We start from the raw sequence: 13648 nt of genomic DNA, 5'->3' as shown, positions 1-13648 counted from the left end.
AACACCATATTGTTCAACAAAGCAATAATATTATTTCCATTTTACAGATGAAGACTGGGGCTCAGAAAGGCCCAGGTTGTTCCAGTGCCACTTATGAGGTAAATGATAAAAGCTCATATATGACTGACTAAAAAAACGTGCATCTTTCTCCTACCCAGTTACTGCTCCCCTTAAACCAATGGACTTTCTGTCTTTTTGATTTTGAGAAAGTAATTCAGACCCTCTAAGCCTCACTGAGTGCCTCACTGAGCAGGAACAAAAATCACACTTCATAGAGGTATCGAGTTGGTCCTGGAAATGTACATTTTTTCCCCCAGAAAACTGTCTATTTTATCTGTTTTCAAATGTACTAGACATTATTGATAATAGTCTCTTAAGATTTTTAAATCTTTATTATTTTATAATGCCCTTTTTTCTCATTTTAATTTTATCTGTGCCTTCTCTCTGTTCTTAACCCGTATTGCCAGAGGTTTCACCACTAAATTTGTCTTCTCTAAGAAGCAACTTTTGATCCTCTCTAGTGTTGTTTTGCTTTGCATTACTTTATCATCTTTTAATTTCTATCCTCTGCTTACTTTACCAGTTCACTTTGTATTCTAGCTCTTACTTCTTAAGGGTCTTGTCAGTTACTGATTTCAATGTCTTCGTTTCCATTATGATTTCTTCTTAACCCATTCATTAATTTGAAGTTTATTTTTAAAGTTTTCAGATTAAATTAGAAGGGGTGATAAATATCTTTCTATTGCTTTGCAGTATTACCAGTGCATTTTGGTTAGAAAAGTCATTTTGCACAATACTGATTATCTGGATTTACTTAGAATTTATTGGAATTCACATTTACATAAATTTATTCTTTGTGTTTGAAAATGGTAAATTTTCATAAGTACTCTATGTTTGCTTGAAAAGAATGAAATTCTCTATGTGTTAGGTTCATTATTTAACTCTTAAGTCAAACTTGTTAATATTAAGCTTTCTAAATTCTATAATCTCTATTTTTTTGTCATCTTGATTGTCCACTTACCTAATTTTTTTCTACTCCTTTATTTCCACCTTTCTGTGACTGCCTCTTGTAAACAGCATATAACTGTATTAAAAAAAAATCCAATGTGAGGAGCTTTGTCTTTAATGAAAGTGAAAGTTGCTTAGTCGTGTCCAACTCTTTGTGACCCCATGGACTAAACAGTCCATGGAATTCTCCAGGCCAGAATACTGGAGTAGGTAGCCTTTCCGTTCTCCAGGGGATCTTCCCAACCTAGGGATTGAACCCAGGTCTCCCACATTGCAAGCAATTCTTTGCCAGCTGAGTCACAAGGGAAGCCCAAGAATATTGGAGTGGGTAGCCTATCCCTTCCCCAGGGGAGCTTCCCGACCCAGGAATTGAACTGGGGTCTCCTGCATTGCAGGTGGACTCTTTACCAACTGAGCTAGCAGGGAAGCCTTTGTCTTTAATAGGTATGTTTGGTGGTGGTTTAGTCGCTAAGTAGTGTCCGACTCTTGTGACCCCATGGACTGTAGCCTGCCAGGCTCCTCTGTCCATGGGATTTTCCAGGCAAGAATACTGCAGTGGATTGCCATTTCCTTCTCTAGGAGATCTTCCTGACCCAGGAATCGAACCTGGTCTCCTGCATTGCTGGCAGATACTTTACTGACTGAGCTATTAAGGAAACCCAATAGGCATGTTTAACTGAGTTATTTTTACTGTAATAACAGGTACATTTATATGTAACTAATTTTGCTGCTTTTTTTCTGTGTGTTTTTCTCTTAACTATGTTTATTTGTTCTGTAATTTCCCCCTTTTCTTGTTTTTATTAGTTTGATTTTCTTGGTTTTTACTCTGTGCTTATATATATCGTTAAGAGATTACACTTATATTTTTAATACCTATATTTGACATGTTGCAAAACTAATTATAATCTCCCTTTCTTTCTGGAAACAAAAGAATGAAGACGGCTTCTCCCCCAAAGTTCCCATACTACTTTCCAAGTTTTTTTTTTTTTTTACAAAATTCACCTAAGTATAACATGTGTTATATATATGTGTGTGTGTGTCTTTGCACATAAATATGTATAAATATACAGACACATACATGCTGCTGCTGCTGCTGCTAAATCGCTTCAGTCGTGTCCGATTCTGTGCGACCCCATAGACGGCAGCCCACCAGGCTCCGCCGTCCTTGGGATTCTCCAGGCAAGAACACTGGAGTGGGTTGCCATTTCCTTCTCCAATGCATGAAAGTGAAACGTGAAATTGAAGTTGCTCGGTCGTGTCTGACTCTGAGCAACCCCATGGACTATAGCCTACCAGCTCCTCCGTCCATGGGATTTTCCAGGCAATAGTACTGGAGTGGGGTGCCATTCCCTTCTCCTACAGATACATACATACACAAATACATATACACTGTCCAAATTATAAGTGTGCAACTTTCAGTATAATTGAAAAAATTATACTATTTCCTTTTTTTCTTTTAAACATTATTTTAAAGTCTCTTAAATTTTTTGATAATTTAAGGTTCTTTTTGGGTTCATTCTTCTGTCTGTCACACGTAGTAGCTTTCTTCCATAAATTGATATAGTTTAACATTTTTTACTGCTATCTCATATTTGCTTTTGATGGAAGTCTCATGCGTCCTGGGTTCTGATAACTGCAGGTTTGCTGAGTTAGCTTTATGGATGTCTCTAGTTTGAGACCCACATTTTGATTTTTTACTATTCATGTTTCTCAACTGATGGTTCCCTTCACAAGGGCAGTATGAAATTAGAATCCATATTTCCCTATAGAAAAGGCTTCTGGTTTTGCTTCCTCATGTGTGACACTGTTTCAACTCAAGCTCCCAGGTGGGTCATAGAGAATTTTGCCCAGCACGGCCCAACAGATTTTCTTGTCTCTGTTTCAGAGCCTAGGTGGCCCATCACAGTTCTAGAGGCAAGACCTGGAGTTTTGTCTTCTTAGCACCTAAAGCACTAGCTTCTCGCCCTTTTGACTGGCTTCTGTTCTGATGCTCTGTGTGCTGTTGGGCTTCCACATGGGCTTTTGCTGCTCTCACGCTCACTGGTAGCATTTGGGCATTTCTCTCAAGTTCAGCTGTGAATTAAACCTATATTTGCCTCTGTGTGGGATGCGTGTGGGAGATGCAGAGGATGATGGGCAGGAGGAAAGATTTTCTATTAGTGCAGTGTACTGAATTTTCTAGAACTATGTTAAATGATTTTAACACGGGTTTTCCTTTTTAAAATTTTTTAATTGTAAAATACACATTACACAAAATTTACTATCTTAATTAGCCATTTAAATTTTTAATCATTTTAAACTGTATAGTTCAGCAGTAAGTATATTCACCTTATTCGGTAAGCAATCTCCAAAACTCATTTCATTTTCCAAACCTGAAACCCCATAACCATTAAACAACATCTCCCTATTTCCTTCTACCCTCTGCTTGTGGCAGCTACTATTCTTCATTCTTCTTCTATAAACCTGAGTACTCTGGGTACCTCACGTTAATGGAATCATTCGGTATTTGCTCATTTCATTCGTCATCTCGTATAGTAGCCAGAATTTCTCTTCTTTAAATATGTATAATTGTATGTACATACAGTTTGCTTATCCATTTGTCTGTCAAGTAGCATTTGAGTCACTTCTAGCTTCTGGATATTGTGAACAATGCTGCTATGAATACGGTATTCAAATAAAACTTCAAGACCTTATTCAAGACCTTATGCTTTTGGATGTATACCCAAAGTGGAGTTATTAGATGACATATAATTCTATCTTAAAATTATGTAAAAACTGCCACACTGTTTTCCATAGTGGCTACACCATTTTATATTCCTATCTACAGTGCATATAGTTTCCAATTTTTCCACATCTTCCACAACAATTATTGTTTTATTTTTATTATTTGTTTTTTATCCTAAGGCGTCTGAGGTAATACCTCATTGTAGTTTTGACTTGCATTTCCCTAATAATTAGCGCTGCTGGACAGTTTTTCATGAGCTTTGTCTATTGCGTATCTTTTCTGGAGAACGAGGATAAACAGAAAACTTTTTGATTGAAATATAAAAGGCTTTCCCGGTGGTTCAGTGATAAAGAATCCATTTGCAACGAGGAGATGCAGGAGACGTGGGTTCAATCCCTGAGTTGGGAAGATCCCCTAGAGGAGGGTCTGGCAACTCACACCAATATTCTTGCTTAGAGAATCTCATGCAAAGAGGAACCTGGCAGGCTACATACAGTCCATAGGGTCGCAAAGACTTGGACAAGATTGAAGCAACTGAGCACATAAGCTCACATAGAAAAGCATAATGATTGACAAAGTTTTATTTCAAATTAATTGTAGTTAATTATATGGACAAATGTTTTTCATTCTGTTGAGATAAAAATCAGCTTACTACCTTCATCATGAATAGTATTACCCTTCTACCTGGTGTTTTTCAGGAAACAGCTACAACTAGAGATTCTTTGCAGCTGAAGACGGAGAAGCTCTATACACTCAGCAAAAACAAAACCTGGAGCTGACTGTGGCTCAGATGATCAGCTCTTATTGCAAAATTCAGGCTTAAACTGAGGGAAGTAGGGAAAACCATTAGGCAATTCAAGTATGACATAAATCAAATCCCTTATGATTATACAGTGGAGATGATGCATAGATTCCAGGGATTAGATCTGTTAGACAGAATGCCTGAAAAACTATGGATGGAGGTTTGTAACATTGTACAGAAGGCAGTGGCCAAAACCATCCCCATGAAAAAAATATGCAAGAAGCCTTCTTATGTGAACACTGCAAAGAAATAGAGGAAAACAACAGAATGGGAAAGAAGAGATCTCTTCAAGAAAATTGAAGATAACAAGGGAATATTTCTTGCAAGGATGGGCACAATAAAGGACAGAAAAGGCAAGGATCTAACAGAAGCAGAAACGATTAAGAAGAGGTGGCAAGAATACACAAAAGAACTGTTCAAAAAAGGTCTTAATGACTCAGATAACCATGATGGTTTGGTTACTCACTTAGCCAGACTACCTGGAGTGTGAAGTCAAGTGGGCCTTATAAGGATTACTACGAACAAAGCTAGTGGAGGTGATGGTATTTCACTTAAGCTATTTCAAATCCTAAAAGACGATGCTATTAAAGTGCTCCACTCAATATGCCAGCAAATTTGGAAATCAGCAGTGGCCATTGGACTGGAAAAAGCCAGTTTTCATTCCATCCCCAAAGAAGGGCAATGCCAAAGAATGCTCAAATTACTATAAAGTTGTGTTCATTTCACATGCTAGCAAGGTAATGCTCAAAATCCTTCAAGCTAGTCTTGAAGTATGTGAAGTCTTGAAGTACGTGAACGGAGAACTCCAATACTTTGGTCACCTGATGTGAAGAGCCGACTCACTGGAAAAGAGCCTGATGCTGGGAAAGATAGAAGACAACAGGCGAAGAGGGCAGCAGAAGATGAGATGGTTCGATGGCATCATCACCACAATGGACATGAGTCTGAGCAAACTCTGAAAGATAGTGAAGGACAGGGAAGCCTGGCGTGCTGCAGTCCATGGGGTCGCAAAGCATCAGACATGACTTGGCAACTGAACAACAGAGATCTGTGATTATGTCACTGAATTGCCTCAATACTTGACCCTAAAACATCTATAAATAGTATATCTTGAATAGGAATCCAAGGTAAAGGTAGATTTTCCCCTGAAAATTCATTCTAGGTAATTGCATAAAACCTATCAACAAAATAAACAAAAATATAATGAATGTTATTTTACCTACAATTGGAGAATCTGTTGCAGTAAATGTTTCATGGTAAATACATCCTGCATTTTTTGTTTTCTTTGTAGGATAGATTGAGGCAACCCAGCATGGTGACCAAGCTAAGAGGAAGATTGCTGCTCAGCAGAGAGAAGAGTGAGAAAATCTGTTTTCTTTCCAAGGTGGGAGGTAAAGAGTTTTAGGTTATTATTCTATTAATAAGAATATTCCACAAGCATAAAAGTTTCTTGTATATTTTGTTTAGTTCTTTGTATTTTTCCTACTTGGGTCTTAGCTATTTTCACTTTTCTCTAGTAGTGGGTGTAGCCCAGGAATAATGGTACAAAAATATAAATAAACTCTAAAATAGGTGTAAATAAAAGAAGTAATACGCATTTCTATTAAAAAGTTGTAAAATTTGTTAGCTGCAAAAAGAATAAAACTCTTATTTTGAGACTACCGACCTATAGACCTTCCTATGAGAAAGAGATAAACATAATTTTAGTGTCCCCATAAGTTTTTAAATTAATTCTATGAAGTATAGGAAGCTACATACACAGATTTCAAATTGTTCATAATTCTTGATTAGAAACTTTCAGGCTTCTTCTATTGAAAAAAATCAAAAGGATTAAAACTGTAAAGTATTACATTCAGAAATAATTAATCAATTAACTTCCTAATAAAGCTTGACTAATGAAAAGATACATTAGGTGGTTTTAAAAGAAGCTCTTTCACGCTTTCATTTTAAGTAATAACTCTATTTCTTTTACATATTTCTTTTTAATCAGTGTATTTAAAATGTGATCTGAATTTTCACTCAATATCATATAATTTACTACTACTACTTTAGAATAATTCCATAATAAAATGATTAATGACAACAGCATAAGTATTAATGATGATACATTATACTTTCTGGCTCCTAGGAGATACAAGCACTTTATTACAGATTTCATTGCCTTCCCCAGTATTAGGAGGCAGACAGCATGAAAGCATAGTAATCTTTTTCTGAGAATTTAAAACGCAAAAGCCATGTCAAATAATATTTACATGTTTCTGTGTTCATGAATATGAGTGTTAGTTCATAAATATGGGATATTTGTTCTACACAAACGTTTCATTTATGTGCCCACTCTAAACCAATGGGATCTGTCAAAAAGAGAAAGGTCGTCACAGTTTCTCATACACACACGTAATTACCAACTTTATCCTTATTTTGTTTAATTTCTCTGACTTCCAGAAACGTACAATATGAATTAAAGAATTTAAAATGATCGTATTCATTGTGACTTCACAATTTTCTGTCTTTCACTTAAGTTTTGGAGTTTGGAAATTATTGGTATAATTAAAAAATACCCAGTGGGAGAAACTACCGTGGTAATATTTAGTGAGACTGCCTCAAGGTCCAGACTCCTGTAGCTTATTAGAACAGAGCTGGGTATGGAATTTGGATTTCCTGAAGTCTAGGCTTGAGTTTATATGCTAAGTTTGTGAAGCATACAGTTGCAATATTTCCACCCACTCTCACCAGAATATGTTGCAAAGTAATGTAGTTATAAAGAACAAAGATTCTTTAAAAGAAGACCAATTTAAAAGAAGTAGAGTGTATAAGTGCAGTCATTCTGTAAGTTTAAAAATAAGTCTCAAGCTGAAATTTTATTGTATATTTTTATGGTATTTAATGCGCAACATACCTGCCCCAGGATGCCTCATTTGTGGATGCTTTATTAACTGGAACACAGGAGGAGTCAATGACGGTTGATTTATTCATCTGATAACAGAACCCGCAGTCTGGATCCAACATACATTCGTTACAGTAACTGTAAAATGAAACGAGTTGTAGTTATGTTAACAGAGACAGCTGATGCTCAGCACACGCTGTATTCTATGTGCTCCCCTGCATTTTCCACTCTGCTCTGGTAAAGCTCGGGGCCATGTGACTCGGTTTGGCTCTGGCAAATAACTTGTGATAAGGGAGGTGAGAAATGGCTGATTTCTTCCATCTCTACCTACTCTGGATGCAGCAACTTTGGAAACCACTTTGAAATGGAGGTGGACTGGATGTGCAGTATTGGATGTAGAAGAACTCCAGTCTGCCAGCAGCAAATATAGTTTGCTTTCCTAAGCCACTGAGATGTGTTACCAGAGCACAGATTGCTTCATTTTGAACCAGCTACCTGGTTCCAAACTGTACCAAAGCATTTACTTCTCTTAAATGTTTCCATCATGTACCATATCTTTAAAAAAAAAAATGGAATTTTTTCCTAATATAGTTCATGAAATAGAAAATTCAAAGAATGAAAAAAAAATTACATCTAGAGGAAAAAGTTAAAAAATAAAAATACCACCACCCTAAGAATGGCCAGAGTTAACATCCTGGGGGATACTTGTACTTTTAATAAATATATATTGAAAATCAACTATGTTGTATGCTTAATTAAAAGAAGTCGTAACCTTTAAAAACTGCATAAATTTTTCTGAAAAAGAGAAAAGAAGAAAGGTTGGTAAAGGGGAAAAGGCTAACTTTTCTCATCCACTGGTTGGATTCCAGACCCATTACCAACCAATCACTGCTCACCTAATAGCAATATCCTAACTTCAGGAAAATTTTAAGGAGGCAAAATCCTTTAGAGGGCAGGATTTTCCAACATAAGCCAACAGTGTGCTTGCAGAATGAGCTTTCTCACTGTCATACTATTTTCCAGACAAACCTGGAAGACGTTCTACACAGTAGTCACATACAAGGTATGGAGACCCTAAGATGAATAAGTTAAAGTCCCTGCTCTGCTCCTTGGTAGATAAAAGGAAAGGATAAGAAATAGCTATACCTGTTAATGATGATGATATGAAAGAACACAGAAATACTCTAAGGACAGAGACCTGATTATTTGCCTGTAAGAATGGGGGATAATTTCAGAGATGATATTTGAGATGGATCATAAGAGAAATTTACCAGGGAAAAAAGTAGAGAGAAGAGCATTTCAGGGAACAACTTATTACATAATTAAAGATAAGTCAGTACAGACTTATTAAATATCTACTTTGTACAAGTAATTACACAGTGGCGTGTGGGAGAGAAATAAAGAACTAATACAAGCTATCTGAAAAAGACATGAATCATCAAAATCAAAATACTTCTTTGATGCATTTAGCTAAATGGAAAAGACTGGCATTGTTTAAAAATTAAGACCACTGTCATTCTCTCTGTAAATCTTTACTTTACAAGTAGTCTATTTTTAATGAGACTTTAGCCGTACACTAAAAGCAAAAAAAGGGGTCTTTCAAAGCCTACCAAAAGATCAATATACTTTAGAAAGGTGATACAGTATTGTGAACCTAAAACTGTCCACACCTGTGATAAACAAAATAAAATAGAAATCATGAGAAGTACTCTGAGCTTCTGGCTTTAAGAATTAGACTAGGTTAATTTGGAAGGGAAGATCATTCCTGCTAGTATTTTGTTCATTTATTCTGCTCATATGAGGTAGTTAAAAACCCTGATGGTTTCAGTGGCTTTAAATGATAATTATTTGGGGAATGTCAATTCACCCATTTGTAGATAAATGACTATTTAAATTTTTTGAAAAATACTTATTTCCTATAAAAGGCCAGAAACCAGTTACCTACTACATGTGCATGTCAGACATATGAGGCATTATCCATAATGCTTCACCTCTTCCATCACCTGTTCAAATATCAACTCTGACCACAACCTCCTATTCTATCTTCCTTACTAAATGATTTCTGCTCTGACATGATCATTCATTTAACAAATACAAATATATTACACTTACTCTGTGCCAGGCACTATTCCAGGAGCTGGGACTTGTTAGTGAACAAAAATGATGTTGATTTGTATATTAGACCTCATGACAACCTCCAGTTAATTGATTTGCTCCCTGTTCATTAGCTTTTTCCTTTCTTTCTCTTTTTGATTTTTTAAAAAAACTTTACTGGTGTGTAGTTGATTTAAAATTTGTGTGAGTTTCCTGTGTTCAGCAAAATGACTCAGTTATACATACATATATATTCTATAGGCCATTACAGAATATTCAATAGAGTTTGTTGTGCTGTAAGTTGGCCTTTATTAAATATCTATTTTATATATGGTAGTGTGCATATGTTAACTCTAATCTCCCAATTTATCCCTTTTTCCTTTATGAGAGGGGTGATTTTTATTTTATTAAAAAAAATTTTTTTTCACATGTATACCATTTTTTTTTTCCCATTTATTTTTATTAGTTGGAGGCTAATTACTTTACAGCATTGCAGTGGTTTTTGTCATACATTGAATTAGCCATGGATTTACATGTATTCCCCATCCCGGTCCCCCCTCCCACCTCCCTCTCCACCCCATCCCTCTGGGTCCTCCCAGTGCACCAGGCCTGAGCACTTGTCTCATGCATCCAACCTGGGCTGGTGATCTGTTTCACCCTAGATATACATGTTTCGATGCTGTTCTCTTGAAACATCCTACCCCCGGGTTCTCCCATAGAGTTCACAAGTCTGTTCTATACATCTGAGTCTCTTTTTCTTTTTTTGCATATAGGGTTATCGTTACCATCTTTCTAAATTCCATATATATGTGTTAGTATACTGTAATGGTCTTTATCTTTCTGGCTTACTTCGCTCTGTATAATGGGCTCCAGTTTCACCCATCTCATTAGAACTGATTCAAATGAATTCTTTTTAACGGCTGAGTAATATTCCATTGTGTATATGTACCACAGCTTCCTCATCCATTCATCTGCTGATGGGCATCTAGGTTGCTTCCATGTCCTGGCAATTATAAACAGTGCTGCGATGAACATTGGGGTGCACGTGTCTCTTTCAGATCTGGTTTCCTTGGTGTATATGCCTAGAAGTGATATTGCTGGGTCATATGGCAGTTCTATTTCCAGTTTTTTAAGAAATCTCCACACTGTTTTCCATAGCGGCTGTACTAGTTTGCATTCCCACCAACAGTGTAAGAGGGTTCCCTTTTCTCCACACCCTCTCCAGCATTTATTGCTTGTAGACTTTTGGATAGCAGCCATCCTGACTGGCGTGTAATGGTACCTCATTGTGGTTTTGATTTGCATTTCTCTGATAATGAGTGATGTTGAGCATCTTTTCATGTGTTTTTTTGCCATCTGTATGTCTTCCTTGGAGAAATGTCTGTTTAGTTCTTTGGCCCATTTTTTGATTGGGTCATTTATTTTTCTGGAGTTGAGCTGGAGGAGTTGCTTGTATATTTTTGAAATTAATCCTTTGTCTGTTGCTTCATTTGCTATTATTTTCTCCCAATCTGAGGGCTGTCTTTTCACCTTGCTTATAGTTTCCTTTGTTGTACAAAAACTTTTAAGTTTCATTAGGTCCCATTTGTTTATTTTTGCTTTTGTTTCTAAAATTCTGGGATGTGGGTCATAGAGGATCCTGCTGGGATTTATGTCAGAGAGTGTTTTGCCTATGTTCTCCTCTAGGAGTTTTATAGTTTCTGGTCTTACATTTAGATCTTCAATCCATTTTGAGTTTATTTTTGTGTATGGTGTTAGACAGTGTTCTAGTTTCATTCTTTTACAGGTGGTTGACCAGTTTTCCCAGCACCACTTGTTAAAGAGGTTGTCTTTTTTCCATTGTATATCCTTGCCTCCTTTGTCGAAGATAAGGTGACCATAGGTTCGTGGATTTATCTCTGGGCTTTCTATTCTGTTCCATTGATCTATACTTCTGTCTTTGTGCCAGTACCATACTGTCTTGATGACTGTGGCTTTGTAGTATAGTCTGAAGTCAGGCAGATTGATTCCTCCAGTTCCATTCTTCTTTCTCAAGGTTACTTTGGCTATTCGAGGTTTCTTGTATTTCCATACAAATTGTGAGATTATTTGTTCTAGTTCTGTGAAAAATACCGTTGGTAGCTTGATAGGGATTGCATTGAATCTATAGATTGCTTTGGGTAGTATAGCCATTTTGACAATATTGATTCTTCCAATCCATGAACACGGTATATTTCTCCATCTGTTTGTGTCCTCTTTGATTTCTTTCATCAGTGTTTTATAGTTTTCTATGTGTATACCATTTTTTTAAAAAGTAAAAGATATTTAACAGTTTTCACAATCAATAGCCAGAGTAAAAATAAAAGATAATTACAATTGCCAGCCATAATGATTAACATGATTAACATGTTTAACATGTTAATTAACATGATTAACATGATTACCGTAACAATATAAAATAATTACATACAGTTTGGGGGGGTCAAACAGAGTGATATGGTAAGTGGAAATACATACACACATGTTTTCATCTGCCCAACCAATCTATGTCTTTCGGTTGGTACATTTAATCCATTTAAACTTCAGGAAATTATCAATAGTTATGACCTTATTACCACTTTCCTAATTGTTTTGGGTTTATTTTCTGTTGGTATTTTCCTTCTCTTGTGTTTCCTGTCTAGAGAAATTCGTTTAGCATTTGTTGTAAAGCTGGTTTGATGGTGCTGAATTCTCTTAACTTTTGCTTGTTTGGAAAGCTTTTGATTGCTCCATCAAATCTGAATGAGAGTCTTGTTGGGTAGAGTATTCTTGATTGTAGGTTCTTCCCTTTCATCACATTAAACATATTGTGCCATTCCCTTCTGGCTTATACAGTTTTTGTTGAGAAATCAGCTGGTAGCCTGATGAAAATTCCCTTTTATGTTGTCATTTTTCCCTTGTTACTTTTAATATTTTATCCTTGTCTTTAATTTTTGTCAGTTTGATTACTATGTATCCTTTATCTACATTCTATTCTGTGGCAGTAATTTCCACCATTCTGACCTTCAGGTCGTTTATCTGTACTTCTGCCTCAGTTACTCTGCTATTGATTCCGTCTCATGCATTATTCACTTCTCTTTGCTTGTTCTGTAGTTCTTGTAGGTCTTTGGTAAACATTTCTTGCACTTTCTCCTTTGTTTCTCAAGATCCTAGATCACCTTCACTATCATTATTCTGAATTCTTTATTTAGAAGGTTGCCTATCTCCATTTCATTTAGCTGTTTTTCTAGGGTTTTATCTTTTCCCTTCATCTGGGACATAACTTTCTGCTTTTTCATCCTGATTTACTTTCTGTAACGTCTTTTTTGTTCCAGCTGCTGTGGGACTGTGGTTCTTCTTGCTTCTTTGGTCTGTCCTCTGGTGGAGGAAGCTAAGAGGCTTGGGTAAGCCTCCTGATGGGTTGGACTTGCAAAGGGAAAAACTAGGTCTTGTTCTAGTGGGCAGGGCATTGCTCAGTAAAACTTTAATCCAATTATATGTTGATGGCTGGGGTTACATTCCCTTCTGGTACTTGTTTGGCTTTAGGGGACCCAGTTCTGGGGTCTGTGGACTCTATGGTAGGGTTAACAGCAAACTCCAAGAGGGTTTACACCAAGGGAGACCTTCCTGGCCTGTTGCTGCCAGTGGCCCTGTCGCTGTGGTGAGGTCTTGCCAACCCAGAACTCCACAGGAGACCCTCCAACACTTGCAAGTAGTTTTGGTTCAGTCTCCTATGGGATCACTGCTCCTTTCCTCTGGGTCTTGGTGCACACAAGATTTTGTTTGTACCGTCCAAGACAGGAGTCTGTTTCCCCCAGTCCTGTGGAAGTCCTATAGTCAATTCCCACTGGTCTTCAAGGTCAGATTTGCTGGGGATTCCAAATCCCATTGTTGGATCCCCAGGCTGGGAACCCTGGTGTGGGGTTTGGAACCTTCCTAAGAAGGAAGAACTTCTTTGGTATTATTGTTCTCCAGTTTGTGGGTTACCCACACTGCAGGTATGAGATTTGATTTTATCGCGATTGTGTCCCTCCCACCATCTTGCTGTGGCTTCTTCTTTGTCTTTGGATATGAGGTATCTTTTTTCGGTGGGTTCCAGAGTCCTCTTGTCAATGGTTATTCAACAGTTAGTTGCAAT

The 13648-nt window shown here is 36.9% G+C and overlaps 1 protein-coding gene across 1 annotated transcript in view; it reads right to left on the bottom strand.

The window, feature by feature from the left end:
* SLC2A13 (solute carrier family 2 member 13) overlaps positions 1–13648 on the bottom strand; it is a 450742-nt gene that overhangs the window by 84592 nt on the left and 352502 nt on the right. The window contains exon 7 of the mRNA XM_070454573.1: positions 7432–7557. Within this exon, the coding sequence (XP_070310674.1) occupies positions 7432–7557 (126 nt within the window). The remainder of the gene's footprint in view (positions 1–7431; positions 7558–13648) is intronic.

The sequence above is a fragment of the Odocoileus virginianus genome, chromosome 24 (genome assembly GCF_023699985.2).
Source record: "Odocoileus virginianus isolate 20LAN1187 ecotype Illinois chromosome 24, Ovbor_1.2, whole genome shotgun sequence".
Lineage (NCBI taxonomy): Eukaryota > Metazoa > Chordata > Mammalia > Artiodactyla > Cervidae > Odocoileus > Odocoileus virginianus.
Note: the sequence above shows the minus strand (reverse complement) of the source record. Positions and strands in the feature narration are given on the sequence as shown.